Here is a 27,477-nt window from a genome sequence, read left to right on the forward strand (position 1 = left end):
CATTAGAGAAATAGACTAGTTATATGCACTCATCTCATGATAAGATGATGTCATACAAAACTTGTAGTAACTAATTTCATGGACAAAACGCATATGCCTACAATTAAAAGCTTTTATCTTTGATAATCGATCTTCTGAGAGACCGTTTCTCTAAGAGACGCCTCTTAGGAGACCCAATCCATTATAGTTTAATTATAAAAAAAAGGAAAATTGGCTGAAATTAATCCCAATTATCACCCATTGGCCAAAAATAATCCCCACTATCGATTAATTTTTAATAATTCCAACTATTAACTTAATTTGTTCAAAACATCCCCCCTCCCAGCCGACCGGTTGTAGCAGGTTAAACAGGTTTCAATTTTTTTTTCCTTTTTTTTAATTTCAATAATAACCCATCTCCTTCATCTATTAGTCCCCTTCCTTCTTCTTCTTCCCCATTGACCCCTATTAATACCCTCCACCATTGATGAACCCTTACCTTTCAAAAAATCCTCATTAATCTTCAAGTTCCTGCAACCTATGGTATTAATACCCCAAAAGTAATGAATTCAACTTGTTCTTCTATGTTTTCAAACCCTAATCCCAAATCTAGGAGTGAACTTTTTGGAGGAAGCTTGACATGCTACCATGGTCTTCCTGCGCAATTGAGGGTTGGCAAAAGAGGTACTAGACCGGGAAACAAATTCTATGGTTGTGGTAATTGGCCTGTAAATGCTCCAATTTCTTGAAAAATTTGGAAGATGATGTTGACAAATCCACTAACGAGATCGAGAAGCATGAACAATTAGATGTTGAAATTGGAGTGTTAGTTGAGAAAATTCAGAAATTAAAGAATAAGAAGAGGACTATGAAAGAGGTGGTTACATCACTTAAAGTTGAAAATGCAAAGCTCAATGGCACAGTGAAGGCCTTAGGAATTATGCTTGTGTTCTCATGGTTCATATGTTTCGTGATTGTATTTCTTCTTACTTAGCAATGTACTAACATTCAATGTAATTGGAGGCAATGTACTAAATTGCAACTTGTATTAAGAACCAATGGATACTTTGTATTAAGAATCATCACAGCTTTGTTCATGTTCATATCAGCAAATAATCTGGTATTCATGTTTACATATCAATTGATTACAAATCAGTACAGCACAACAACATATTGCACAGCACAGCAGCATATCAGTACACTATGGTGGTCATCATGTTCTTGGATTCATACATATCAGTGAACACTTAGTTGCTTCCTCTTTCTTGGATTCATTGCAATTGATATGTTCTTGAATTCATTGCAGACCTACTGATATCAGCATAACAAATCGGTGTTGACCAACTGATATGTTCTTGGATTCATACATGTTAGTGAACACCAAATCAGTGCAGACCAAATCTGGTAGTCATCATGTCTTGGATTCAAACATAGTATTTCAGTGCTATACAAATCATGGATTCATAAAAAATTACAATAATAGTTCATGGACTCATACATACTAGCTACCCTTACAATTATAGTTAACTATAAAATTAAAATCACTATAGTGCTTGGATTCAATCATATTAATTTTCCTTCAATACTAATGAAGTTGATTCTTGAGTACTACAAATCTTCAACGTTGACCTTGATCTTGTATTCGGTCCCTAACAAGAAAAGGAAGTAAGTCAAAACAACATAGAAACTGACTATTTAGCATTGCAAATATTCAATATTTACCTGGCCTGTGGTTGCAAATGAACTTGCACTTCCACTCCTTCGAACAGCACCCCTAACTCCCTGACCCGCCCTTATTGTTTTACCTCCTCTACCAATTGCTGAAGGTTGGGCAGACACCAAGTAATGTGAAGGTTGTTGTGTTGGTGTTTCCAAGGGAGTAGTAGCAATTTTTTTAGGTCTTCCTCTTGGTTTTTTGGGTTGTGGAGGGACCTCTTGCACCTTACCCTTCTCAGGGCATTTCCTCTTGTTGTGAATTGTGCTTTTGCATAGGGTACAAGTCATTTGGACCCCGTGTTTGGTTAGCCTGTCAGGTTGTTTAGGGTCTTCATGGGGTGATTTAAACCTAGATTTTCTAGGTCTACCTAGGCCTATTTTAATTGGTGGGGGGTCCATTGAAAAGTTGAGCTGAGGCTAGTGCCTCTCTCCAGCTAAGGGATTAATGCTACCGTTATACGCAAGTAAATAAGACTCTACAGTGTAACATTTATCAACTTATAACTCAACTTCCTTATGTAAATAAAACAAAGCAGCCACAACATGACAACAGGGTATACCCTTTAACTTTCATTTCCACAAGTGCACTCTCTTTTTTCAATATCAACTTCCAAAGTATCAAAATGATTAGATACTTGGAATTTGGTAGTAGATGCAGGCATCACTGAACACTTAGTTGCTTCCTCTTTCTCTTTATCTAACATTTCTTGCACTTTAGGACAAAGGATACCATTCCACTTAGCAGCATGTTCCTTCTTTGTCACAAGTCTTTTCATCATCAATGACCTAATTTCTTCTAACATGTTTATAAGATGCTTTGACCTAGCATTCATGATATAATTGTTGAATGTTTCAACCATATTACTAACAATTACATCACACATGCTATCCCTTTTCACATATGCTCTACAAAACACTTTTGGATTAGCTTTTTTGAATGCATCTACTGCTTCATGACTTACCTCATCCATGTCCTTGATGGCATCATAGAAGTCAGGCTGATTATAGGCCTTGGCACATCTCCAAAACAACATCTTCAACTCGATTACAGGGAATTAAAAGGGAATAATCAATAACTAATACAATTCAAAAGCAACAGATTACAAAAACAATAGGAAAACGCCATTAAAAGGAAATCAATAAAAGGGAAATCGCCAGCAACAGATTACAGAAACAAAAAGGAAATCGCCATTACCATTGATGAACCGAAATTGAGCAGCGCCTTCCACTTCCACACCTTCAATTGATCTTCTTCAACACCAACAATTTGTTTCTTCGCGTTCTACTGATTAGTTAGGGTTTGATTTTGAGTGTGGGGAAGGATGTATGGAGGGTCAGTAATGGAGAATGAAGAAGGAGATGGTTTTGGGTTATTATTGAAATTAAAAAAACAAGGAAAAAAAAATTGAAACCTGTTTAACCTGCTACAACCCGTTGACTGGGAAGGGGGATGTTTCAAACAAATTAAGTTAATAGTTGGGATTATTAAAAAATAATCGATAGTGGGGATTATTTTTGGCCAACGGGTGATAGTTGGGATTAATTTCAGCCAATTTTCCAAAAAAAAAAGATGATTACTAGTTTGTGAAACAACTCTATAAATTGCACGCTTACCCAAGGCATTTAGGATATGTCCAGTAGAAATTCACAATATGTTTAGTAGGCATTCAGTATACCTCAAAAAGACATTTAGGATTCCTTTAGTAGGGGTTTAAGATACCTTAAGTAGGCATTTATGATACCTCAATTAGGATTTTAGGATACCTCAAGTAGGGATTTAGGATACCTCAAGTAGGGATTTAGGATACCTCAAGTAGGATCTTCAGGATACCTCAAGTATAGGAGAGATAATCATGTGACTAAAATAGTAACTAATTTAAACTCATGATTAATAATAGTCTAAGTAGGAGTCGAACCTAAATCTTCTATGCAATTGCATAGTGCTTTACTGATTGAGATTATTTTTACCACAAACTCTATGGTAGAATCCCTCCCCTCCTATTTTCTTATATATATAAGGGATCCCTTATCCCTTCAAGTTCGTCTCCTTACTTTTCCGCTATTTCATTCTATATAGACATACCCTTAGTTACTTCTTATTGTAATAAGCAAAAAAAAAAAGTTTAATCAAAATGGGAATAACCAAATATTAGGAAAGAGAACAATTTTATCTTGTGTGATCTTATTATGCTTGAATCGAAGGTCACAACGTACCTCTTTGATCAATATTAATAGAATTGTTAATGTAAGTGTCAAAACTCTTAGTCATATCAATGACTTTGAGCGCATAATCGAACATGCCTTATTGGGTATTTTGGAGAAGGAGGATGAGGATGTGTTGAGGTTTGGGTCGACACATGAGGTGATCGATGTGGGGAATATGAGATGTGTTGAACAAGATAAGAGAGGCTTTGAACAATGCATTAAGAGACTTCACTAAGGGTGCAAGACGATGCCTTGAGCAAGGTAAGGCATGGTAGAGTTGTTGCTCAAACAAGGCACATAAAAGAAAAACAAAAGAGTAGTTCGAGCATATATGTTGCTCATTCGAGTAGGTTTGTGATCAACAGGCAATAGGTTCACATAATGATCTCTCGTTCGAGCAAGAGGGTTGCTCCTTCGAGCGGTCAGCCTAGGATGCTTTATTTATAGGGGGCATTGATAGGGGGCTTTATTTATGTTCATTGCTATGATTTATTATAGAGTTAATGTGTGATTCTATAATGTTGTATACCCTCTATATAAAAGGCATATGCATTCATAGATTCAATACAACAACATTTGAGAGTAAGGGCTAATATAAACTGAGGGGCTAGAGTGTTTACCATAAGAGTTTCTTCCTTTTGTATAAGTATTTGTGATCGCCATTGTTGGTAGTTGTCTTGAAAGTGTATTCTCAAGAAGATAGGGTTATTTATATTTGTATTGTTAAATCCAATTATAAATAAACATATGTTGAGGGAGAAGTATCCAAGACACTTCACACATTGTGTGTTATTCTTTATATTACTTTTATATTGTTTTTCATCTTGTTTTTCATTTGTGAGAACTCATAGCTTTAATTTCAAGAATATATAAGATTTCATAGAATCTCAAAACTATCAAATAACATATAGAAAATTTCAATTAATTACTAAATTAAATATGATAAATGAGAATAAAGATTAAATAATAAAATAATCCAAGTTAAGGGCAATAGATGAAATTGAAATGCAAAATGGATGAAGATTTTAAAAAATCATGAGTATAAATTTGAAAACTGATAAAAAAAACTTTTGTTTTAAAACAAGTCTACCAGAATTACACGATACATGTGTAATTTGAATCCATATTTTAGAATAAGAATGTTATTTGATTTAGATTTGTTGAGTTTAAACAAAACAAAATTCTCACTATAGAAAATGCATTTGAATTCACAAAATCAAGTCGGTTTTATAATTTATTGTCATCTATAATGGCAATACTTAAGTGATCTTGTCATCATTCCATCAACAAAATGCGTTTTTTCCCTACATTCGCCTTTCTCTTGCTTAAACTTAAAACAAACAATAATAAAAAAAAGTAAGCAATGATATAATGCAAACATTAATAACAATGCAAACAATATCATAATATCTTACAAAATTGACATTGTTCAAGACTAATATTAGGCATAAAAACTAATATATTTAGCCTATCTAAAATAGGAGATATTAATCACATAAAGAAGTAGATAAGCATACAACAAGTTAGGATGAACATGTGTGCGTAGAAGCACTACCAACTTTGGTGCATCCGCTACATCTATAGCCTATCTTCATTATCACCTTGTTAACTTACATTCTCAACCACTTTTTGTTTGGGAGGATAATGATTTTGAGTCTTTTTTTATCGGCATGAGACAATTGACAATTGCGATTTTATATAATATAGAAGTACATAACAATGATGCTTTGTCCTCCAAAGACAAAATTCTTTTATGTTGGATGTAAATTGTAATTTAAAAATTAATATTTAGATGATATCAATAAAAATTGAAATTTTATTAATGCATTACTAACACTTTGAGCGAAAATATTAAAAACTTGTAGCGTTGAAAACAAATTTTGTATAAGTTGAAACATGTAGCGCTTCCCACTTAACCAACATGAATACAATTCTTACTAACTATCATTTTCTCCAGAAGTGTTCAAAACACACTGATAATTTAATATTTATCCAACCAAATAATCAAATTAAACTTTAATCAAAATTTAAATAAAATTAAAATCATGTAAAAAATAATATGAATTTTTAACACATAACTTAATTTTAAACCAATCAAAACATCAAATCTAAAATCAACTAGATGACTAGAACACCCCCTAAATCCTTGCCCACCCTAACTTGAGACTTGAGAGTGAATGTCAATATTATATTCACGATTAATTACTCCGGTCATAAAGAAAGCTGCAACAACCTGCGTTGGAGTGTATGAAAGCACATTGTTAGAAGTGACATTTGCTTAGGAATTGCAGATGCATTCATTCCCTCTTTTCAATCTCCATTTCTCTGCAAATTTATCTTCTCAAACTAAAATTAAAACTATAACAAAAAGGGTTTTTATTGTCACAGCAAGTACAAATCTTGAACTCGGAAGAACACCCAAAATAGGAAAAAGAAATAAGATTTTAATTTTCAAAGATAATACCTTTTTTTCTTATGCAATTTCCAAATTCAAATTTGAGCTGTATAACCCACAAAAATCTCTCCTTATACAATGTCCATATCATGTAATCTTATGATCTGATTCAAAATGGTGAAATGATGAAGGTATGATACTTTTATTTCTATTTTGGGAAAAATACGGATGAAGAAAGTTTTAATTATCCTTTTTGTATTGGCTTTCAATTTTAAATTATTTGTTTTTTTGGGTTTTTGAGTATTGAATTTATTTGGGTATTTAAGAATTTTGAAATTTATATGTTTCTAATTTTGCTGACTGAATTTTAGTAATTTGAAGGGGATGGTTTTTTGTCTTTTCATTTTTATGTATTATTGTAGATACAAGGTTTAGGTATATGTAACTGAGGAACAATGCATATCATATTGGTATAGGATTAAGCTTCTTTGCATTTAGGGTTTTGAAATTTAGAGTTTTTTTGGCCAAATTTATTGATAAATATCATATTAATATAGTTTTAAGTTTTTTTGCATATGGGTTTTGAAATTAAGAGTTTTTGTTGCCAAGTTTATTGATGCATATCATATTAGTATAGGAACAATTTGATGAATTTTAATTTGGAAAATTTTGGTGATTGAAGAGTATATTCATTTCCAATACTGTCTTTTTGAAGAGAACTAAACTGAGAATCCGCCTACTATCATTATTAGGTTTGAGAATCATACTTGCATAACAACGGAATTGATGCATTTCTATGGAGGTAACCTACTATGCTAGCGTTGATGCTTACCTAGTTAGCCGATCCCTAATCTTTTGGCATTAAGGCTCCGAGATTGTTGTTGTTGTAATGATGCTTACCTGTTACTTAGAGAGAGCTGTTTCATGCCCCTAATTATTCTCTACTTACCTACCTATGCCGTTTTTGGGTACATGTTTTGTACGGTCAAACATAATTCGCTAGTTAGTTCGTTTTCTGGATTCATGATTTGCTCAATGGTGCAAAAATAGCCTAAAATATACCATAATTCGCTTTTTTCGATTCACGATTCACAAAGCTATTAGTGAATCATGTGACACTAATCGGGCTCTTCTTATAGGTATGAGTCTATGACATGGGTTACTTCAACTTCATAGTTTAACATGGGCTCGAGGCATTTTAACTACCTTTTTACCCTAAAAAATAGGATCACTTTTCGTGCTTGAACTAATAACCATCTTTCGGCTAATTTAGCCTTGTCCGTATATATTTGCAGCATTTGTGTGGTGTTCCTGTGTAGGCTGCATCATGGCAGCTAAGATGGCTTTCGTCTCATGATGATGTTTTTTAACCTAATTTATTTTACTATTTGTGCATCCTAACGAAAAGGGGACCTTGTTTCTTATTTATGTTACTACCTAGGTGAATTTAGAGGCCAAGAATATCTAAAAAAATGGTTTATTTCAAAGATTACTAGTTGACCATACTTGATCATTTTCGCTGCAGGAGGCAGGGACTAAAGGTCGGACTGGTTGCTACAATTCTTGCAATCTTTATGACAATATGTTGGAGATTCTTGACGGGTTTTTGCAAGAAAGACTAGAGGTTCTAAGTTTGATAAAACATACTTAATATCTTAGCTTCTTTTCGGTTGTCGCTGACTTAGAAATTTTATTTCATGTATGGTTGTTTTGATTATGTTGGATACTTTCTCAAGATTGAATTTACAACAGGAAAAAGCAGAAAAAATTTTGGATACCGAAGTCAAGCAGAGGTTTGAGATAATGCTGGTACAAAATAAAGGGTAAGTTCCTTCAAACTAAGATATGGAGACTAAACTGGGAGAAATGCTTTTAGATCTCAAAGTTACATTGCAGAATAGACAACTTAGAGTTTCAAGAAATCAAGTGCCGTGACCTCAAATTCTTAAATGAGAATGAGGTAAACTGAGTGGGTTATTTCCGTTAAGGCTACTAACTCCGTTCTTTAAATCTTGCACCATTTGACTTTTCACATCGCCAATGCACAACTTTAATCGTTTTCAATTGTTAATATCTCTATTTATGTTTATCAAACAATTATGAAAACTACAAATTAATATATTTTAGATCGAGACAATTCAAACAAGATTTCATATGGCTATGTTTTAACTTATAGATTAACGACAATATAAGAGTCAAATTTTACTGATGAATAGTGCACGATGGTCAAATGAAGCAAGATTTAAAGAACGGAGTAAGTATTATTTTAAGTGATTACTTATCATCTGTATAAGGTATCTGTATCTTATTGGTATAGGTCCATGATAATATATATTCCAACATTCAACAAAAAAATGCAAGTGAAGTATTTGATAACCTGAAAATGTAAGCCAAAGTCTAACATTATTAGCCAAACCCTTTGTCATTTTATCCAAATCTTGACAAATTGGTTTTTCGTTGTAGGTCGAGAGAAAGTGAATCCTATAAACAAAGTGATGGTGAGATTGATGTTTCCACGTTGGTACGCAATTAGTTGTGTTCTTTACTTTACATCTACTTGTTGAATTAACTTTTTTGTAAAGATTCTATAGAAAATGAGAAGACATGAAAGAAATTTTATACATGTTGCAGATTACTCATGAAATTGTCAGCATCCTGTCTGAAGTATATCAGGACAGCTCTAATCTTCACTTCATTCCTTCGGAAAATGTGAGTGTATTTCTTTTCTTTCTCCTTTGTTTCATCCAATATTAGCATGCATTTACGACACAATGATGGAACAATTTGCAAACGTGTGTGTCTACTGCTGTAAAAGGAGAATGTCACTATATCAGAAGCAGATATCAGAGTCATTTGGTGAATGTTTGAATATTAGGGGAAAAGAGGAGGTCTTGGAAGGAAAAGGCGAAGACTCAATTGAAATATTGATCTTCTTGAATGTCTTCTTGATATGGTTCTGATTTTTTGGAGTTCTCATGTTGAAAAGTTTTAGAATGTGTTTGGAGAACATTTGTTGGGGGGGGGGGGGGGGGGGAATAATGTGTTTCCTTTCAAACCTTTTCAATGTTGGAAGGATTTATTTAACAGAATATCTAGAGTTTTTCCCCTATCCCCTTCCCTCCATTTCCCCCTCCCCCTTTTGGTATCCAAATTAAGGAAATGCCATCCCTTCCTTTTCCTCTATTTCATTCCATTCAATCTTAGCATAACTTTAGTTCCCTCAACCCTCTCTTTTTTGTTGTGTTACCGGTCATTTTTTTCCACGAATTGGGACTTGTATGGAAAATAAGTTCTACATTTGTGTACTTTTGAAATGAGTAGTGACTAAAAGCTTACTCATTTACTTTAGAAATTACGATTGACATTGTTTGTGATTGTGCCTTGCCCATTGTAATCATTGAATGAATCCCTTTTTGGGAAATTTTTGCTTTCCTGGAGAATGTTAACTTCCAGGATATTGATAATAAGCAAAGACTATTGAGCTCATGGGTTGTTCTATTTACAAAGAATTCAACAACATAATGCCATACTGCATAAATGTGCACTTTTCTTTTGTATACATTGGGGTAGAGGTGATATTGCTCATTGTTGGTCACTGGATGATGTCAATAATGCTAGTTTGATCCTTGCACTAGCTATAATTATGTTGGTCACCGGATAATATTGCTCATTGTTGCACATAATAAGGCCTGCCTTTTATGTGGCTATGTGCTTTAGTTACTTGCTCCTTGCATCATAACCTTTTTGTCTTTCGTAAGTTGCACCATGCCTATAATTCTTACTCTTCATAGGACTGTTTGCATGTATGACTTCTTGAAACATGCAAAATGAATTCATTATTTTCAAGATTTATTTGAATTATAGATATTAACAAGTGCCATAGTAAAGCATCGTCTTCTCTTTAAAAATATAATTAAAGCAAGAATTGTTTTCCTTGATGAGGTAGAAGAAAAAACTGGAAGATGAAGAGATTGGAGGACAAAATGAAGCGGGTGCTTACTGTTTTCCAAAGTCTTATTGTAATTTACTCAAAAATTTTTATATTATTTGAGTTCAGTTCAAGAAAAATAAGCTTGAGAGGAAGAAATTTTCATTGGATCACATATGCATTCAGTAGTCTAAGATGGCAACTTATCATCATAAATTAAAGAATAAGAGTTATTGGACTCGAGAATAGTTTATTGATCTAGGCTTTAGATAGGTAACTAATGGAGGTGTTCTGCACAAATAGAATTTATCTATCCGTGAATTTATTGAAAAACCTTACCATAAGGGTCGTAATGACGTACTCCTAAATGTATGGGGTTTTATCTTTGTCAACAAATCACAGTTAAAAAGATGTAGAACACCTTACTGATAGAGCTGGTAGAGTTAACGTATTATCCCTTTTGTCCTTTAACCGAAGATATAATTTTTTCTATCGAAGTGTGTTTGCATACTTGGCTTGAGTGAGATCCGGACTTGAAAAATCTTGTTTAGGTATGTTCGGATGTTCTCTGTTTTTGGTCATCTGAATGTTGGTCTTTGCATAAAAAAGGCAACTATGATAATTAGGTGGCTGATACAGGTGATAGTATCTTTGTGTTCGCACTTGACTAGACATTTATAGAAGGGATATCGTAGATTTCTGAAATTTTTATCTAAAAAGAAAAAGATTATAGCTTTCCTCTTTGGAATAGACAAGTGTTCTTTTTTATTTTTTTGTTAAAAAATCCCCCCTTTGAATAAATTTTGAAGAAACCTAAGAATTAAACAAAAGGCTTTTTAATTAGCATCCATGTTATTCTGAATGATATATTGACTCAAAATTCAGTTTCATTGAAATTTTTACAATCATTTGTTACTGATCAAGTTTCATTTTTGTACCTCGGGCCAATGGATTCAAGCAAGGTACACAATCAAACAATTTTTATTATTCTATATGAATCTTTGTTCCTTTTATCATATAGGAAATGTTATTTGATACTAGTTGATTTTAAATTGAAACCTTTTGATTTAAAAACCTTTTGCTGAATTTCAATGCATATTTTAAAAAGAAGATATAAATAAAATATAAATAAAATTCTGTGTAGATGTAAAATTTGAAACAGAATTTTGTTATTGAATCTCAATTGGAGAGTTATGCTATTGGTTGCAATGACCACTAGAACATGTGATACTTTTGGAATCGACATTGTTGTTGGTGTTGTAACTTTGAAAAATAGGTAGATGATCATTTCTTACTCCGGATTTGTTCATTTTTTTCTTTTGTTCGGGATTGCACATTGAAAAAAATTAGTGGGTGTGCTTCTTTTTTTCTTTTCTTTTTTTTTTTTTTTCTTTTTTATTTTTTTATTAAGTTTGCATAGAATATTGTATTGCACAACTGAGATATAATTGCAACTTCACGGTTCTACAAAATAAAAATTTTCTACTTAATTTGTTTTTCTGTTGTATGATTTATTTGTAACGTATTTAATGTCTTTTAGTACTTTTTTCCTAAAAGGTTTTCTATTGGCTTGAAAATTTGAAATTCTGAAAAACTTGGATTTATATGAACTAATTGTTTGCGTTTTTCATGGGGGAGCAAGTAATAGCATTAAACCTCCCATTAATATGTATCTTGTCTTATGCTGAAAATCTTCTTAAACCTTTCACCTATAGTGTGTTGCAAAATGCCATGTTACTTTGAGCAATGTAAGTTTTTATTTAAATATCTCATGAATCGACAAGTAACACTTCACATTTTGAAGCTCGCTTATTGTTGCTCCTTTTTTTGATTAAGGTTTATTCATATGGATTTTCAGCTGATCGACTCTGATTTTGTCTTTCAAACTTCAGGAAATTTTTGGTACTATACTAATAATAATTTTTTCTTCTCCCGTTTGTTTTTTTTTTTGTGTGTTCTTCAGGAAAAATCTGATCCCCTTGATGAGAAAATGGAAAGCGCTTCATCTGCTAGAATTGCAATTGAGGTACGTTTGAACTTCTTAAACCCAATTTGTTTGTGTTGAGAACGTTAAAACGTAACAACCATATGATTTTACAAATTCTAAAATGTAAATAGAAGGAGGGCAAAATTCAAATGATTTCATAATTATAAATTATTGATAGCAATATGAGAACTTGAAGTAGATCCACTAGAAGTGATCAGTCTCGGATCTTGATTGGTTGGCAATATTGGTATGAGTATTATATGTTGTATCAATTCCATTTTTGTTTTCTACGATGAAAAGAGAACGTGGGTAATCAGTGACTAGATCTCTATTGTTATATATAAATCTAGAGATGGATTTTTTGCAACGTTTTGCGACGTTAATCCGGTCAGTCCGTTAAATGTGATGAGCAATAGAAAACAATTGTCCTCCATAAAAGTCAGATTCTTAGATTGAGTTTAATTAACTTTATAGAGGAGGGACTCCCATCTTTTGCGGACAAAGGTAGTATGTGCAGTTCATTCCTTTTGTTGCCAAGATTTAATTGTTACTAAATTCCAACGCCGATAACTACCGATTAACTTACTATAACAAATTTACGACCATCAATCTGTATAATTCTTGTTACATTCAATATTCTTAAATTTATAACAAGGAGTATCTCAAATATCGTTGGCAGGTGTTCTCTTGACATTAGATAAACATTTTTGTGCCTCAACACGTGACGAAATGGGAAACAATTGTTCATTTTTCTCTCCGTTCCCATAAATCTCGTATTCAGCTGAAAACTCACAAGAATATAATGTTTCTAGTATTTGCCGCTGTTGCTAAACATCGACTCTAAGGGCCATGTACCTGTTCAATACTAGCTAATCGATTTTTTGTTCAATTTGTCGTATTTAGGTGCGTTGTTGCTACTTTTGTTAACAGATCTTTAAGAACTTTTGTCACATCTAGTGTCCACATGAAAATATAAAATATCCTTGATAGTTAATTTTGCGAAACCGAATCTTCTAGAGAATGTTTCTTTTATTTTTTAGTTGTGAATATTAATGCAAAGGGAAATTTTCTTCGTTGCTAGTCCCATGGTTCTGCATATCAACAAACAGTTGTAGCTACTGGACGACGAAATGGGTTTAAACTGTCTTGATTTCTCCGACTCATTCGACATAAAAAAGTAGCTGAACCATTTTCTTTTCTGGCCAAGACCCGAGTAGGCTTTCTAAGAGATAGCAAATCTGTCTCTATATCTCCAAACTATAGCCACTTTTGTGAACCAAATACCCGTTTTTCATCAAATAAATCTTTCTTGGAGTAACTCAAATTGGCCAATTGCTATCCCAATTAGCATCTGCTGCCTTTTCTTTTACTTCACTGTCATTTCAAAAGTAGATTCCAATCAGTTTTCTAAGATCAGTAGTAGGGTGCATAGACATATTGTACTAGAATTTGAGCAATGCTATGGGCAAAACATCATTTTTTGGTAATTTGCGTTTTGCTTGTTAGTTTTGTTTTCGATTTCATGTGAATCATCATGCTTATTTCATTCTTGTAATCTCTTAAGAGTTGTAGTTGTAGTCAATGTATCTTTTGTATTGATACCTATCTTAGATTGATTCTCTTCCAGTAACTGATTGCTACTTGGTAAGAATTTCATCTGTGGTAAGAATGGAGGATTTCTTAAGCTAAAACCAACATCTATATAACAGTCAATAGATGGAATATCAATCTAACCTCTACTCTCTCGCCCTCTTAACCTCCTTTTCTACTTCATTCTTAATTGTCTCTTTCTCACTTCCTTTCCCCTTCATCCCTTTCATCCTTCCCTATATCATCATCACTTCTTTATCTAGCCCCTTTTATCATCATCTGAAGTCATCCCTGGATCTTCCGCAATGGCCCTCTCTTCTCCTTTACCCCCTTTTTCTTTTTTCATCACGCTAGTAAACTAAAGGTGGAGAATTTTGGGGTTCGTTATGGTCTTAACCGACACTAGTGGTCCATGGTAGGTTCTAGGAAGGGTGACTTGAAGTTTCGGTTCAAATGTACCTTTTGTGGCTTGTGACTTGACGTTTCGGTTCTAGGAAGGCGGTCATTATGGTCTTTTTTCATCTCGCTAGTAACACTTCAAGACACGCTTTCTAGAACCCACCGCAGTTTACTCAATCTCGTACAGTTTGGGGTCATTATTAGTAACACTTACTGAATATCCATGACGTGCTGATTACCTGGGATGATTGATTACCAGCATCCTGTTTTTATTTTGTGACTTAGACTTTTGTAGTTCTGTGTGTTAGGGTTGGCTTGTTGGTGATGGAAGATTGGTGAATATGGTATGCCACTTGCTAGTATATTGGACTTGTATTGATGAACATAATTTTCCATTCGGTGATTAGCTATATTTGCCTATGAGGAATAAGTAATAACCATGTAAAGACACTCATTGCATCCATGTTTAGGTGGCCATAGATTTCTCTATTTGACTTGCAAATACCGGTGCATATATAGCGAAGACCAATGCAATGTGCAGACGCATAATCAGGAATTTTTTTTTGTTTTTGTTTCATCTAAATGGTCCTGTGGTGGTTCCCAGGGAAGTACAAAATTTATATTAAAGCTAACTCAGGCTTCACAGCCTCTGAAAGAGCTTGATGAGGAGTTAAGTCAGGATTCACCGCCACAGAAAGAGCCTCAGGAGGACTATGATAAGTTTCCGAGTCAGGCTACTCTGCTTCTGAAAGAGCCTCAGGAAGACTATGATAAGTTGCTAAGACAGATTTCACCACTTCTGAAAGAGTCTCAGGAAGACTATGATAAGCTGCCGAATCAGGCTTCACCGCTCGCGAAAGAGCCTAAGAAAGGCCAGGATAAGCAGTTGAGTCAGGCTTCACAGCCGCAGAAAGAGCTACAGAGAGATCATGATGATCAGCTGAGTCAGTGCACAAAGGTTATGCGATTTATCTCATCCGTGTCAAAGATTAACCCATTTTAAGTTTTTTTTTTTGGACTCGGGAGTATGCTAGGTAATTTCTACAAGCTAGGGGGAAAAGGAATTAATCTTTCCTGTTGATGGTGGGAATTAAACCCCTGTAGGGATAAAAAGGAAAACCCTGTAACCATTAAGCGAACCCATGATTCTCTTAAGTTGTACATTTTGACTTGTGTTGAGCTGTTCTAGCAGTCTTTTCTAATACAATTTTCTAATACAATATTTTGGACTCGGGAGTATGCTACAGAATTCCTACAAGCTAGGGGGAAGGCAATGAATCCTTCCAGTTGGTGGTGAGAATTAAACCCTTGCCACATGGATAAAAGGGAAAACCCTGTAACCATTAGGCCAACCCAAGATTCTCTTACATTTTTACTTGTGTTGAGCTGTTCTAGCAGTGTTTTCTAATACAAAACTTTTTTATAGGTTGAACTTAGAAAGTTAAAACCTAAGTGGCTTGAAAGGTTTCTAAAGAGGACCTTCTTTGACCCTTGCTCCAAACATCCTATTCGCCGGAATGAGTCAAACAAGTATTGCATTGATTGTGATGCTGCTCTTTGCCAATATTGTTTGTCATTAGCTTCCCATACGAAGCACAGAGTTCTGAAAATCTACCGTCATGTTTACAAGGATGTGGTTCCGCTTGATGAGATAGAAAGGCATATCGATTGCTCACGGATCCAGGTGATTTCTCTCATTCTTAGTTGAAAGTTTCACATAACTTTTGGTAAAATAATGTCTTTCGACATTTATGTCTTATGGAGTCTTCCATCTTTCTAAAATTTTGATGATTTTTGTAAAATTGGAATGTACGAGTACCTTAATGTTTGCAAGTAAGGAATAAGAAAGATAAAAGAGCTCTTGGAAGTTGTTTGTTCTTAAGCTTATTGTAATGCGGATTACCTCCTAATCTTTGTTTGTAAATGCCTCTAGCCATACAGGTGCAATAGGCAGCTAGTCATATCTTTGAGTCCTCTGCCACACACGGGGTCGTGGGGTAAAACAAATGAGGAATCATCATGCCAAACATGCAAAAGAAAGTTGATTGAGCATGAAATTTTCAGTTACTGCTCCATTTCTTGCAAGGTAAAACAATTGATGTTTCATTTTGTAGTAACATCTATTCATCTCGAAATGATGCACCTTGAGAAAAAGTTGTGTAGCACCCTTCCTTCACAATTGATTTAACCCTATCAATAGATTCAGACTGTAAACATCCTTCAAATCAGAATGTTGGCTAGCATGGGTTTATTAATGGAAATGTAATTCCCTTTTACTGTGGAAGAACAACGAAATGTAGATATCTTAACAATTTCTAGGTTAACATAAGAGTCTAGTGGTTAGAGGGTAACAGACGTTACCTTTACTAATAAAGAGCCCAAAGATCTGATTTCTTTTAGATTTTCTATGCACTGAAACCCAGATTGTTTGAAGAATTCCAGATCAAGATGACCAGTGGAAACGATTTGTCTGTTACAAAAACCATTAAGAAAGGCATCTCTCATGTTATCGTTTATAAACCATGATGGGGAGTAGGAAGATGAAATAAGGGTTAGGTTGGGTTCATCTTCTTAAGACTGTTTAGAAAGGATTTCTTCAAGATTATCGTTGATGATGCAATCAACCAAGAATCATAGACCTTTTCATTGAAGGACCATGAACAACGTATACATTAGCAATGAAAGTGTTACTGAATAAACAAGAGAACTCACCCAAGAGAGTCATTTACTCAAACCCCACATTACCTTCCCATTCAACTGATGTGAGACAGAGTCCCATAACCTTGTAATGACCTCAAATACATTCCATTATATTCGAACCTTGGCCACCAAATAAGATCATCCTCAATGGTCACGGCTGGGTTAACCTTGGCCACCACTTCGAGTTGGATCCTCGTTGGTCTTGGCTATGTTGGTCACGACTAGCTTAATCCGAGTCACCAATTTGTAGGCCACCATTCCGAGTCGGCTCTGATACCATTGTTATAGAATAAACATGAGAACTCACCCAAAAGACTAGCCTAGTAGGTGAGAGAGTCATTACAATGAACAAAAAAATCAAACCTATGATCATATAATTACACCTTTCCCTTGCCTCGAGACTTTCCCAGTTAGCTATTGGTCGCGCAAGACTTTCATCTACAAGCGCCATATCATTCTTTGCAGTTAATTCTGATCATTGATCTCTTCCAATCACCACAATTTGTTCCATCAAACCGAGTGAAAACTAATTTGGCTTTGAGATTTATATGTTTTCAGGTCGATGCATTTTTGAAAAAGCCAGATGAATCTTCACCTCCATTTCTGTTGCTTGATAACACGGAGCCAGAAGCCCCAGAAGACGCAAGTCAAGAAGCAAGTCAAGATGTCGAGCAAGAACCAGCGCCAAAGAAGATTCGCAAGAGAAAGGGAATACCTCATCGCGCTCCTTTCTATTAATTCCTTAAATCTTTCCGCATTGATAATCGGGTGGATTTGATTTAAACCATTGTCGTTTCCTTTGATTTGTTGTGAAGTTTTCATCTAATGAGGCGAAAACACCTCTATGGTCCATCGTCATCCTGCAAGTATTTGCAGATATTTTTAACTAAACCATTGTCGTTTTCTTTAATTTGTTGGTGAAGTTTTCGTTCAAGGAGAGGCGAAAGCGCCTCTATGGTGCATCATCACCCTGTATGAATTTGCGAATATTTTTATGTTTAAATGTATTGTTAAATTATGTAACAGAATTTTATTCTAGTTTCATGACTTTCATCCATTTTAGTGATCACCTGGTTACAGATCTTGATAAGGAGTTCTGCTATTTGGATCTTTGAATCTTGAATTCATCTGATGGGAAACTATGGTAGCTTCTTGATGCTCCTACTCGAATTCCGGGCTCACAACCTGAGTAAATCTTCTTGAAAACACTTGATGACTTGGAAGTATACGGACAAATGGTTAGTCAGCTTTTTGGTTGCTCAAATAACTAAAAAAAATAGGGAAATTTTACATGGTAAGATCGAACTTTTATGAAACACCAGTGGTAGCATTTTTGTAGGATTTTTCCTCATGGTAGCATCAGTTTATGCCTTATCTAATTGCTGGAGCAATTTCTCTTAAATTTTTCTTAATTTTCATTTAATTCACCATTTTGACGTTTTTACCCTTATTAAGTGTTGAATGTTGTCTTTATAATTTGCTCAAAACTATTTTTATGATTTTAAATGTTTAATCCACCATTTGACGTTTAATTTATCGTTTAATTCATCAACGCTCTCAAATGTTTAAGGCAAATTATAAAGACAATTACCAACACTTAATAAGGGTGGAAACATCAAAATGGTGGATTAAACGGAAATTTTAAGAATTTAATGAAAAATGTTACGACGGTTAGATAAGGTATAAACTGGATGCTACCATGTGAAAAATGTTACAAAAGTGCTATCATTGGCATTTTATGAAAGTTTGTGAAATTTCTAAAAAAATATTATTTTGAATTTGTTTTAGTTTACTAATTATAACTAAACACATTATTATTGAATATATTATTGTCGTGAGTCTACGAAGAAGAGATAAATAACCCAAATTTAGCCCAAGCATAAAGCTTAATCAATTTAATTCAACATTTACAAAGTCTTGACCAAGTTAGCTAGCACATGCATTAGTATTTGTAAATATATGGATTTATGCATAAGTTGAATGCTATTAATTGATATCGATAATTGGCTTGTTTTTGAGATAATTTATATAACAATTCATTTTCTCTAGATTGTATTAATATGAGACAAATTTATAATTAGTCTATTTTTCTAATTAATTACTTTAAAATTCTAAGTGATTACTTTAACAAATTAACTATGTACGAGCCAACACAAAAGAAATTGTTTCATCATGAGACCGAATTATTTAAGAATTTGTGTTTATATAATTATTACACTAGTAAATGATTCTTAGAGTAAATTAAAATCATGAGTTGATTGAGTATTGGGCCAAGGGAAGAGGAGAAAAAAGTTAGCCCAAAAATATATCAGAAAATCAAGAAAAGAAAATTAACGTATTCTTATAAGAGACTGTCTCTTGGTGAAACGAGTTTAAAATAAGTTCATATGGTATTAATTTATAATAGTTAGGCTATTTAACTTATCTATAAAATGCGAGACAAGTTCAAAATAAGTTTATATGATACTAATTTATAATAATTAAGCTATTTAACTTATCTATAAAATACATGTCACGATAAAACCGTGTACAAGAATTTGTGAAGAAAATTTTAGAAAAAAAGGAGGATTTGTCTGAATCACTCTTAACATTGATGGTAGAATCACCTTTGATAATCATTGTTATGTTTTGGGATAATTCCTGACCTTTTACTCCTTTGATAGTCGCTTTTAATTAATGAAAATTATAATGGAAAGTTAGTATAATTTTGATAGGAAATTTTTTTGACGATTTTAATAATTATGCTTGTTCTCCTTCAATTATCTATATTTTTCAAAAATTTATTACAATATGTTATCATTTAAAATGGTGGTAAAAATTGTGAATTTTTTTAAAATGATAAAAAATTCATTACCATGGAAATAACATAGGCCATTTCATGAAAATTTACACTACAATTCAGTGTCATTACTACCTTTTAGTATCAATAACCAAATAGACCAAGATAAAAGACAAAAACAAGCAACTTTATTACTACAACCAAGACAAAAACATCTACCATATATATACATTATGCAACACTTTTGTATCTCCAATCTTATAATAATACAACATTATCATATACAAAGCCGGAGCAAAATCATATGTTATGCTAAAACCTTCTTTAAAGTAAACCTACCTTACTAGAGTACTAATTAATAATATAACATTTGTTAACGAGGCATCAACAAAGAATCATCAGGATAATTTGAAGTGTGGCTAGAAGAAGGGTATTCGGGCCATGCCAACAACGGGTTACCCGATTTTGGATTCGCCATGCTAGGCGGATTTGAAAATCCATGTATCGACACATACACTCCTTTGGGACGAGTATCAGGAAGGTCAATAATAGGTTCATCTTTATTCCTGAAAACGGTAGCCACTTTTCTCATAGTAGGTCTCAGATTCGAATCTAAATGCAAACACGCAAGTGATACACGTAAAATCCTGATGGCTTCGCCCTCATCGAAATTCTTTCCAAGTTTAGGGTCCACACATTCTACAAGTTTACCATTTGCATGCATATCCCATGCATAATCCACTAAACAACTTTCCCCTAGAAGATTACTAAACCTCTTCCCACACACAACCTCTAATGCCACCACTCCAAAGCTATAGACGTCAGACTCGGTTGTTGCTTTGCCGGTGTAACTCACCTCTGGGGCCATGTAACCTAATGTTCCGGCCACCATAGTAGTGACTCCTTGCGTGTTTTTAAGCAATCGAGCGAGTCCAAAATCGCCAAGACGAGGGTTGAAATCGGCATCTAACATGACATTGCTAGGCTTGACATCTCTATGCACCACAGGGTCACCACATTCTTCATGGAGGTATAACAAGGCTGAGGCCAGCCCATTTAGTATCTTGTACCTTGTCTTCCAATCAAGAAAACATCTTCCTGAGAGGAACTCGTTTAGACTCTTTTTGGCCATGTAGTCATATACTAGAAGAAGACTTTCTTCTTCATGACTCCAACCTTGAAGTTGTAATATGTTTCTATGCCTTAGCCTTCCAATTGTGCCTATTTCTGCCATATATTCCCTCTCACCTGGTAAAACAAGGGATAAAAGTTCTTTAATATGTTAATCCATATACAACAACACAATAATACTAGCAGAGCTTTAATACCAAAAGAATGAAGTTTGCGTGTATGTTAGCCAACAATATATGTTCAACAAATGATGCATCAAATTAATTCAAGCCTTGATACTTAAATTTGTTTTTGGGTAACATAGTCCAATTAATAATGTCGAATTCGATACTAATCGACATTATTAGGCTATGTTATCTGAAATAGATTCAAGTGTTAGGGTTTGACGCCAATGAAAATTTTAAATATATACAAAAATCTTTAGATCATTATGTTAAAATAAAACTATAAAGAAAATTTTGAGTCTCACTATCATAAAAATTTATAATAATTATAAATTAAAAAACTATATATTAAGACAAATTTAACAAGTTGAGCAAATCAATACTTACTACTTAGTTTGATTAAAATAAATTAGTAATTTATTATTATCACTTTACAAATTACACATGCACATTTGCACTTTAAAAACTTATATTTTAACTTCGTTCGAACACGGCTAGGTTGTGTCTAAATAACATAGCTGTTAGGCAAGTACACAATTCAATAATAGTATACTTCTTGAAATACTTTCAAAATTACAGTATTGTCGCTATTCAACGTTTAAACTTATTTTATATATTATATATTGTGGCTAATGTCAAGTGAAATTCTGATTGAATGTTTAATCGCATCCTTTCATAAAATTAAATATTTATGAAATAATTTTTAGATTTGTATAGTTCAATATATAAATAATCAAAATATCACGTAGAATTGCTGAAAAAGTCAAATGTAGCAACTAGCAAGTATAATAGCACAAAGAAAGTATAATCAAATAGAATCATATTTAAATCGCATACTTTCATAAAAATTTTTAGATGTGTATAGTACATTATATAAATAATTAAAATAACACATAAGATCGCGAAAAAAGTCAAAAGTAACGACTATAATAGAATAGAGAAAATATTTATCATGAGAGCATAAAAAAAAATAACGGTAATTATAATATTGATAAATTATCCTTATTTAGAAGAAGGTAATAGAGGGATGCTTTTAGGATTTTAGTTTATTTTTTTTATTTTATTAATATTTATTTTGTCTTTTTTGTAATAATTTACAAAATTACGATTTATTAATTAGAAATTTCAAAGAAAAAAAAAATGATAAAAGAAATTGAAAAGACAAACCTTGCTGAGAAGTAGCAGAGATCTTCTTAACAGCAACAGTTTGAGGAGGATCAGAAATCTGCCCTTTATAAACACTACCGAACCCACCAATACCCAACAAATTTTCCTTACTAAAATTCTTAGTAGCCTTACACAATTGTTTATAAGTAAACTTCCTTGGTGCATTTGCCGCATACTGTCTCTCCAGCTCTTCCAATCTCCTCTCCCTCTCCCTCCTCCTCACCATCCGCCGTCGAAACACCACCATAACAACCACCCCAAACACCGCCAACCCCAAAACCACCGGCAAAACACATGCCAAAATAATACCCTTTTTCTTGTTATCTTTTACCGTCCAATTTGGTAAAATATTAGAGGTAAAAACCCAATCATGTAATTGGTGGGTTTCGGTTAAAATCCCGGTTGAGGCAGTAAAACCTATGTAAGAAAAACTTGGGATTTTTTTTGAGAGTTTTAGGGTGTAATTAAGGAAGGATTTAAGTGGGTCCCCTTCATAACCCACAAAGATTTGGAATTGTTTTGTGTAGCCATTGTATTTGATTTTGACTCTTATTTGTTTTCCATTTTTTAGAGTGATGTTGGAAGTGTTTAGAGATTTAGCGATTAATGAATGCATTACACTTGTTGTGTCGATTGCTATGTGGTTTCCGTCTGGATCCCATTCGTTGGCGTATGTGTCCATCTCGATTGCTACTTGTTGGAAGTCGGATTTACCTGCATACCAACGAAAATGTATAAGTAAATAATGGTTATTTGAAAAAAAAAGTAATTTATTATATTTATATGTCTTCATTTTATAGGAGGAGTTTTGAAATTCTATTTTATATTTTTCTTATTTTGTACTATAGTGATTGAAATAAAAAGAATATATTTTAATATTAAGTATTTAGTATTTTTGTAGTTAATCGTAAATTAACCATTATTATTTAGGATTTTGTGTGTGGAAAGTAATCTATTTCATAATTATTGCTCATGAGTTGTTGTCCTTATAATGCTTTAACAAATCATGAAAATTAGTCTCCACTATCTTCATTCTAGTTTTTATAATCTTATATATTTTATAAAATATTTTAATTTTGGTGACTTTCTATTGATTTATGGTTGAAACAACGAGAAAGTGATCAATGTCAACTAAGTGTGCACTAAAATGGCCTATACAAATGAAGGGAAGTAGCAAAAAAAGTAAAAAAAAAAGGATGGGAAAGAACCATTTTAATAGTCACGTGCATTGCAAGTGATGAGTGTTAACTTAGTGTACACTAATGGTCTATGCAAATGGAGGGAAGTAGCAAAAAAAGGAAAAAAAGGATGGGAAAGAACCATTTTAATAGTCACGTGCATTGCAAGTGCTCAGTCAACTATAAAATACACGGTCAACTCACGACAAACGTTAGTTGGTAAATTTTTAAAAAGAAAATTTTTTGTTAGGTATTTATTTGCAAAATTCTTTTTATTAGGTAAAATTTAGAAAAAATAATTTTATAAAGTATATTCTAATCATCATCATCATACTCAATATTCCGCTCAAAGATAGGGTCTGGATGAAATAAGGTGACAAACAATCCTTACCCGTACTCCCTTTAATGAAATACTAGAGAAAGTAAGGTATATTCTGATAAAAAATAATAATGAGACATTATTAGTAGGACACAGCAATGTTTAATTTTTTTTCCACTATTAAGGTGATGTTATAAATAAACTTGTATCATTTTATTAATATGATCTACTGCCATATAAATAAATAAATATGCAACGATAGCTACATCATGATCTTCTAAAAATCTCAATATTCTTTTAACTACTGTGACTTGGCCGGTTTAATGTTGAAGTATTCCACACAAATACAAATATCCCTTTTTACAACCTTATCAACTAATATTTATCTTGTATGAGATGCACTTTATATATAAATTAAATAATTTAATAATACAAATTATTAATATATAAAATTTTTATTTTTTTCACTACAAAGTAGATAGTGAAAAATAAAAAATTATATGAAAATGGAATTTAGAAAAATGATATATGCTTAATTTTATCACCTAATAATATTATTCCCTTAATTTTATAAGAATTGTTCCCTTTGATCAAAATTTTCACAAAAGTTTATTCGTTAAAGACCAAAATGTAATAAAATTAGATAGCAATCATATTCTTTATGTCTAGGAAGATTTTTGAACTAAAAAGAGCATGAATTTTAAGGGAAAAAAAAAATATAGAACAACACAAAATGCAAATTATATATGTTTTCTTTATCACCTTATCAAAACAATAATGTTAAGAAAATCAGTAAGTTTAACAATTGAAATATCTTTCAATAAAATATAATATTTAGTCTAGTTAATAAATTTATTTAATAAAAACTAATGAAATTAAGGAAATAAAGTAAATAAAATAAAGAAAAAATAATTCATCCCCCCTTGGCCCTTTAAGTAAATAAAAGATTATGAGATAAGTTGGTCTAATATTATACGTTTCTCTTTTATTTATTTTTTGTTACGGTGACTTTCTCATTATTTATGGGCAAAATTAATTCTTTCTCCCCGTTATCAATAAGGATTTTTCAGTCTTTCCCCAAATTAATAGAAATATTCCCTCCGTTTTCATATGTTATTCTCAAATAAAATTTACAAATTTTAGTATTAAACTTTTGACTATGATTTATCATCGATTTATATGAAAAAATACATTCATGTGGGATCTTGATATATAGATTCGTCTTAATATATACTTTCTAAATATCACAATTAACATTATTTGACTTTTAAATTTATATTGAAATCTGCACAAAATATAAATAAGAAGAACAAATGAAAACAGAGATTAACTAAGACAACGACATAAAACTAAAATGTACAGCTTGCTTAACCTTGTATTCACCAACCAAACAACTACCACATCAAATTAAAACACCTCTTAAAAGACCTAATACAGTGTCATTCCAACAGAAGAAAGCAGGCCAGTGAAGCACATGTGCTCTATATTTTGGCTTTTGAAAAGTCAACAACTATATACCATTGTTTAAGTGCTTGATTTTTAAAACAATTTATTAATTATACTCCCTCCTATTCAGCTGAACTGTCCCATTTGACTTTTCACACTTGTCGAGGCAATATTTTAACTCTTAATATCTTAAATTATGCTTAATTAAAAATTGTAAAAAGTTGATATTAATAATCCTTGTATTGAGACGAATCAAACAAGATCCCATATGACTATGTTTTAACTTATAGATTAAGAGTAAAATACAAATTAAGAGTGATAAGTGAATAGTGCCAAAAAAAAAATGGGACAATTCAGCTGAATAGGAGGTAGTATTAAATATTACTTTATTATATTTTTAATTTATAAGCTATAGTATAGTAATGTGAGATTTTTATATTGTTTGATTTGTCTCAATACAAAAATTATTATTATCAATTTATTATACTCCCTTCTATTCATAGAGAATGGAACATTTTCTTATTGAGCCAATTCACTGAAAATATGTCTCGTTTCTATTTTTGTCATTTTTTTACTCTTACTACAATAACACGATAACACATAAATATTAATGCTCTTTATAGAAAAAGAGAGTTTTCGACCCACTTTCCACTTTTAAGTGGTCCCCCACCCCTCCTTGATTTTGGTGTAAAACACAAATCTCTTATTCTCTATGAATAGGAGAGGATAATTTCCACAATTAAATTATTTTCAAAAAGCTCATAATAATGTTGTTTAAGCAACTTAATTGTTACAATATGTTTTATTATTAATTTATATATTGGTCCCAACTTTAACCTTTGCCGCCATGAAAATTAATTTATATGATACTACTAAAATATTATACATGTTAATAAACTACTTATAGAATTAGTAAATTAAAGTTTTAAAAGCTTTCAATTCTTTACCTACTACACCTCCATTAAGACCAAACTTTGACTTATATCACCATAGCTCTTTTAGCACAAAGTTGGAACCAAGGTCCAATTCCATATAATTAATCTAAATTCAAATACCACATAGATTATTAAAATTTAAATTCATAAAAAATAATTTCTCTAATGATCATTAATTATTTCTAAGAGCAAACTTCTTAAAATTAATGTGATATAAATATCATCTAATTCTAGTATTTTACATTTTATTAATTATAGTGATCAAAGATGAAGAGACGAAGGTAATTCATCATTTAGTTTTAGGAGCAAAAATTACAAAGTTGTGATAATTCTTTTAAATATCATGAGCTAATTAAAAGTGAACGGCTTTTTTTCACGGTAATTTTAGCTTATTTTAAGACAAATATGGAGTTGAATGGTTAAACTAGCCAATACTAACATTTGATAAATTAACTGGTTGAAACAAATTATTGTTATCAATAAGTTATTTTTAAACAAACAACGTGTTTAAAATCAACGGATCAAATCAATCATCAAATCAACTACTGTAATTAGCTACCACCATTTACCAAACATCCCTTAAATATTTATAATATGCTGCCTTATTATAAAAAAATAATAAACAATTTCATCATCATCACCATACTAGCTCATATATAATATATCCCAAATTATGATTAGGCCATTAGGGTCTGAAAAATAATGAAATACGACATACTATACCGTTATCATATCAAAGGAGGTTGCGACCAGTTCCTCGGCTCGAGATTAAACAATCAATAAGCCAAAAAAAAAAAAGGAAAAATAAAATAAAGGCCAAAGTCTAACCTGCAAGTAAAGGATCATTGAGACCAAGATAAGAGCCAGCACTTTTAAGAGGAGAAGATTTATTATCAGGAGCAATAACAAAACTCATACCATCACCAGTATAAATCTGGTCTAATCTAGGAAATATATTAAAGGAGAAACTTGTACAAAATGAAGCAGGCCATATTTGAACTGGTTTATGGTATAAAACTCTTGCTACGGTCATGAAATCATTCGTTCCTGTACTATTCGCCGAAATCGTCGTCAAATTTAAGTACCCTTTTCCGGGGGAGACTTTATCCATGCATAAAAGATCACTTCCATGGCTACAACTTGATTGGTTGAAGCTTGGAAATGAGAATATGACTTTGCCTTCGTTCTCGCAACTCGGAGAAAAAGGCGAAGTCGAAGATAAAGATGATGAAAATAGTAGAAATATGGTGGTGGAAAATAGTAGAAAAAAAGAGGGCATTTTTTTTTTTTAATTATGAGATATTTGTTTTAGGGAATTAATGAAAGTTGAGATTTGATGAGAAAAGGGTATTTTAGAAGATCAATATAAGTAAGTTTCTAAGATTTTGGTCATTTCTAGAAATGTGCTTAGATGCATAGTTTTCTATGTGAGGTCTATGTTAACTTAAGTATTATCATC

General features: G+C 32.4%; 2 protein-coding genes across 4 annotated transcripts; one reads left to right on the forward strand and one right to left on the reverse strand.

The window, feature by feature from the left end:
* Positions 1-6,077: 6,077 nt before the first annotated feature.
* LOC130803231 (uncharacterized) lies at positions 6,078-17,968 on the forward strand. Of its 3 annotated transcripts, none has more exons than XM_057667406.1 (12): positions 6,078-6,486; positions 7,828-7,919; positions 8,048-8,118; positions 8,192-8,255; positions 8,613-8,680; positions 8,759-8,816; positions 8,927-9,004; positions 12,187-12,249; positions 14,804-15,157; positions 15,626-15,883; positions 16,133-16,285; positions 17,458-17,968. In XM_057667406.1, the coding sequence occupies exons 2-12, from the start codon at positions 7,878-7,880 to the stop codon at positions 17,635-17,637; spliced, it is 1,389 nt and encodes a 462-aa protein (XP_057523389.1). In that variant the 5' UTR covers positions 6,078-6,486; positions 7,828-7,877; the 3' UTR covers positions 17,638-17,968. The 3 variants fall into 3 exon arrangements, with proteins under 3 accessions (XP_057523389.1, XP_057523387.1, XP_057523390.1); XM_057667404.1 differs by having other exon boundaries at positions 6,079-6,486; positions 7,821-7,919; XM_057667407.1 differs by lacking the exon at positions 14,804-15,157 and having other exon boundaries at positions 6,079-6,486; positions 7,821-7,919.
* Positions 17,969-19,729: 1,761 nt separating this feature from the next.
* Positions 19,730-27,477, reverse strand: LOC130803232 (L-type lectin-domain containing receptor kinase IX.1-like). The gene is made up of 3 exons (XM_057667408.1): positions 26,847-27,477; positions 22,141-22,854; positions 19,730-20,926 (listed from the first exon to the last, which is right to left on the reverse strand). The coding sequence occupies exons 1-3, from the start codon at positions 27,295-27,297 to the stop codon at positions 20,052-20,054; spliced, it is 2,040 nt and encodes a 679-aa protein (XP_057523391.1). The 5' UTR covers positions 27,298-27,477; the 3' UTR covers positions 19,730-20,051.

This window comes from Amaranthus tricolor, chromosome 16 (assembly GCF_026212465.1).
Source record: "Amaranthus tricolor cultivar Red isolate AtriRed21 chromosome 16, ASM2621246v1, whole genome shotgun sequence".
Lineage (NCBI taxonomy): Eukaryota > Viridiplantae > Streptophyta > Magnoliopsida > Caryophyllales > Amaranthaceae > Amaranthus > Amaranthus tricolor.

What these genes read in the sequence shown, in the direction of transcription:
- LOC130803232 (XM_057667408.1), bottom strand. Translation starts at nt 27,297, where the DNA reads ATGCCCTCTTTTTTTCTACTATTTTCCACCACCATATTTCTACTATTT. An exon ending in CAATGATCCTTTACTTGCAG is followed by an intron (nt 22,855 to 26,846) that starts GTTAGACTTTGG and finishes GTTGGTATGCAG; the next exon opens with GTAAATCCGACTTCCAACAA. An exon ending in CTCTGCTACTTCTCAGCAAG is followed by an intron (nt 20,927 to 22,140) that starts GTTTGTCTTTTC and finishes TTGTTTTACCAG; the next exon opens with GTGAGAGGGAATATATGGCA.
- LOC130803231 (XM_057667404.1), top strand. An exon ending in AGATTGATGTTTCCACGTTG is followed by an intron (nt 8,817 to 8,926) that starts GTACGCAATTAG and finishes TACATGTTGCAG; the next exon opens with ATTACTCATGAAATTGTCAG. An exon ending in CTGCTAGAATTGCAATTGAG is followed by an intron (nt 12,250 to 14,803) that starts GTACGTTTGAAC and finishes GGTGGTTCCCAG; the next exon opens with GGAAGTACAAAATTTATATT.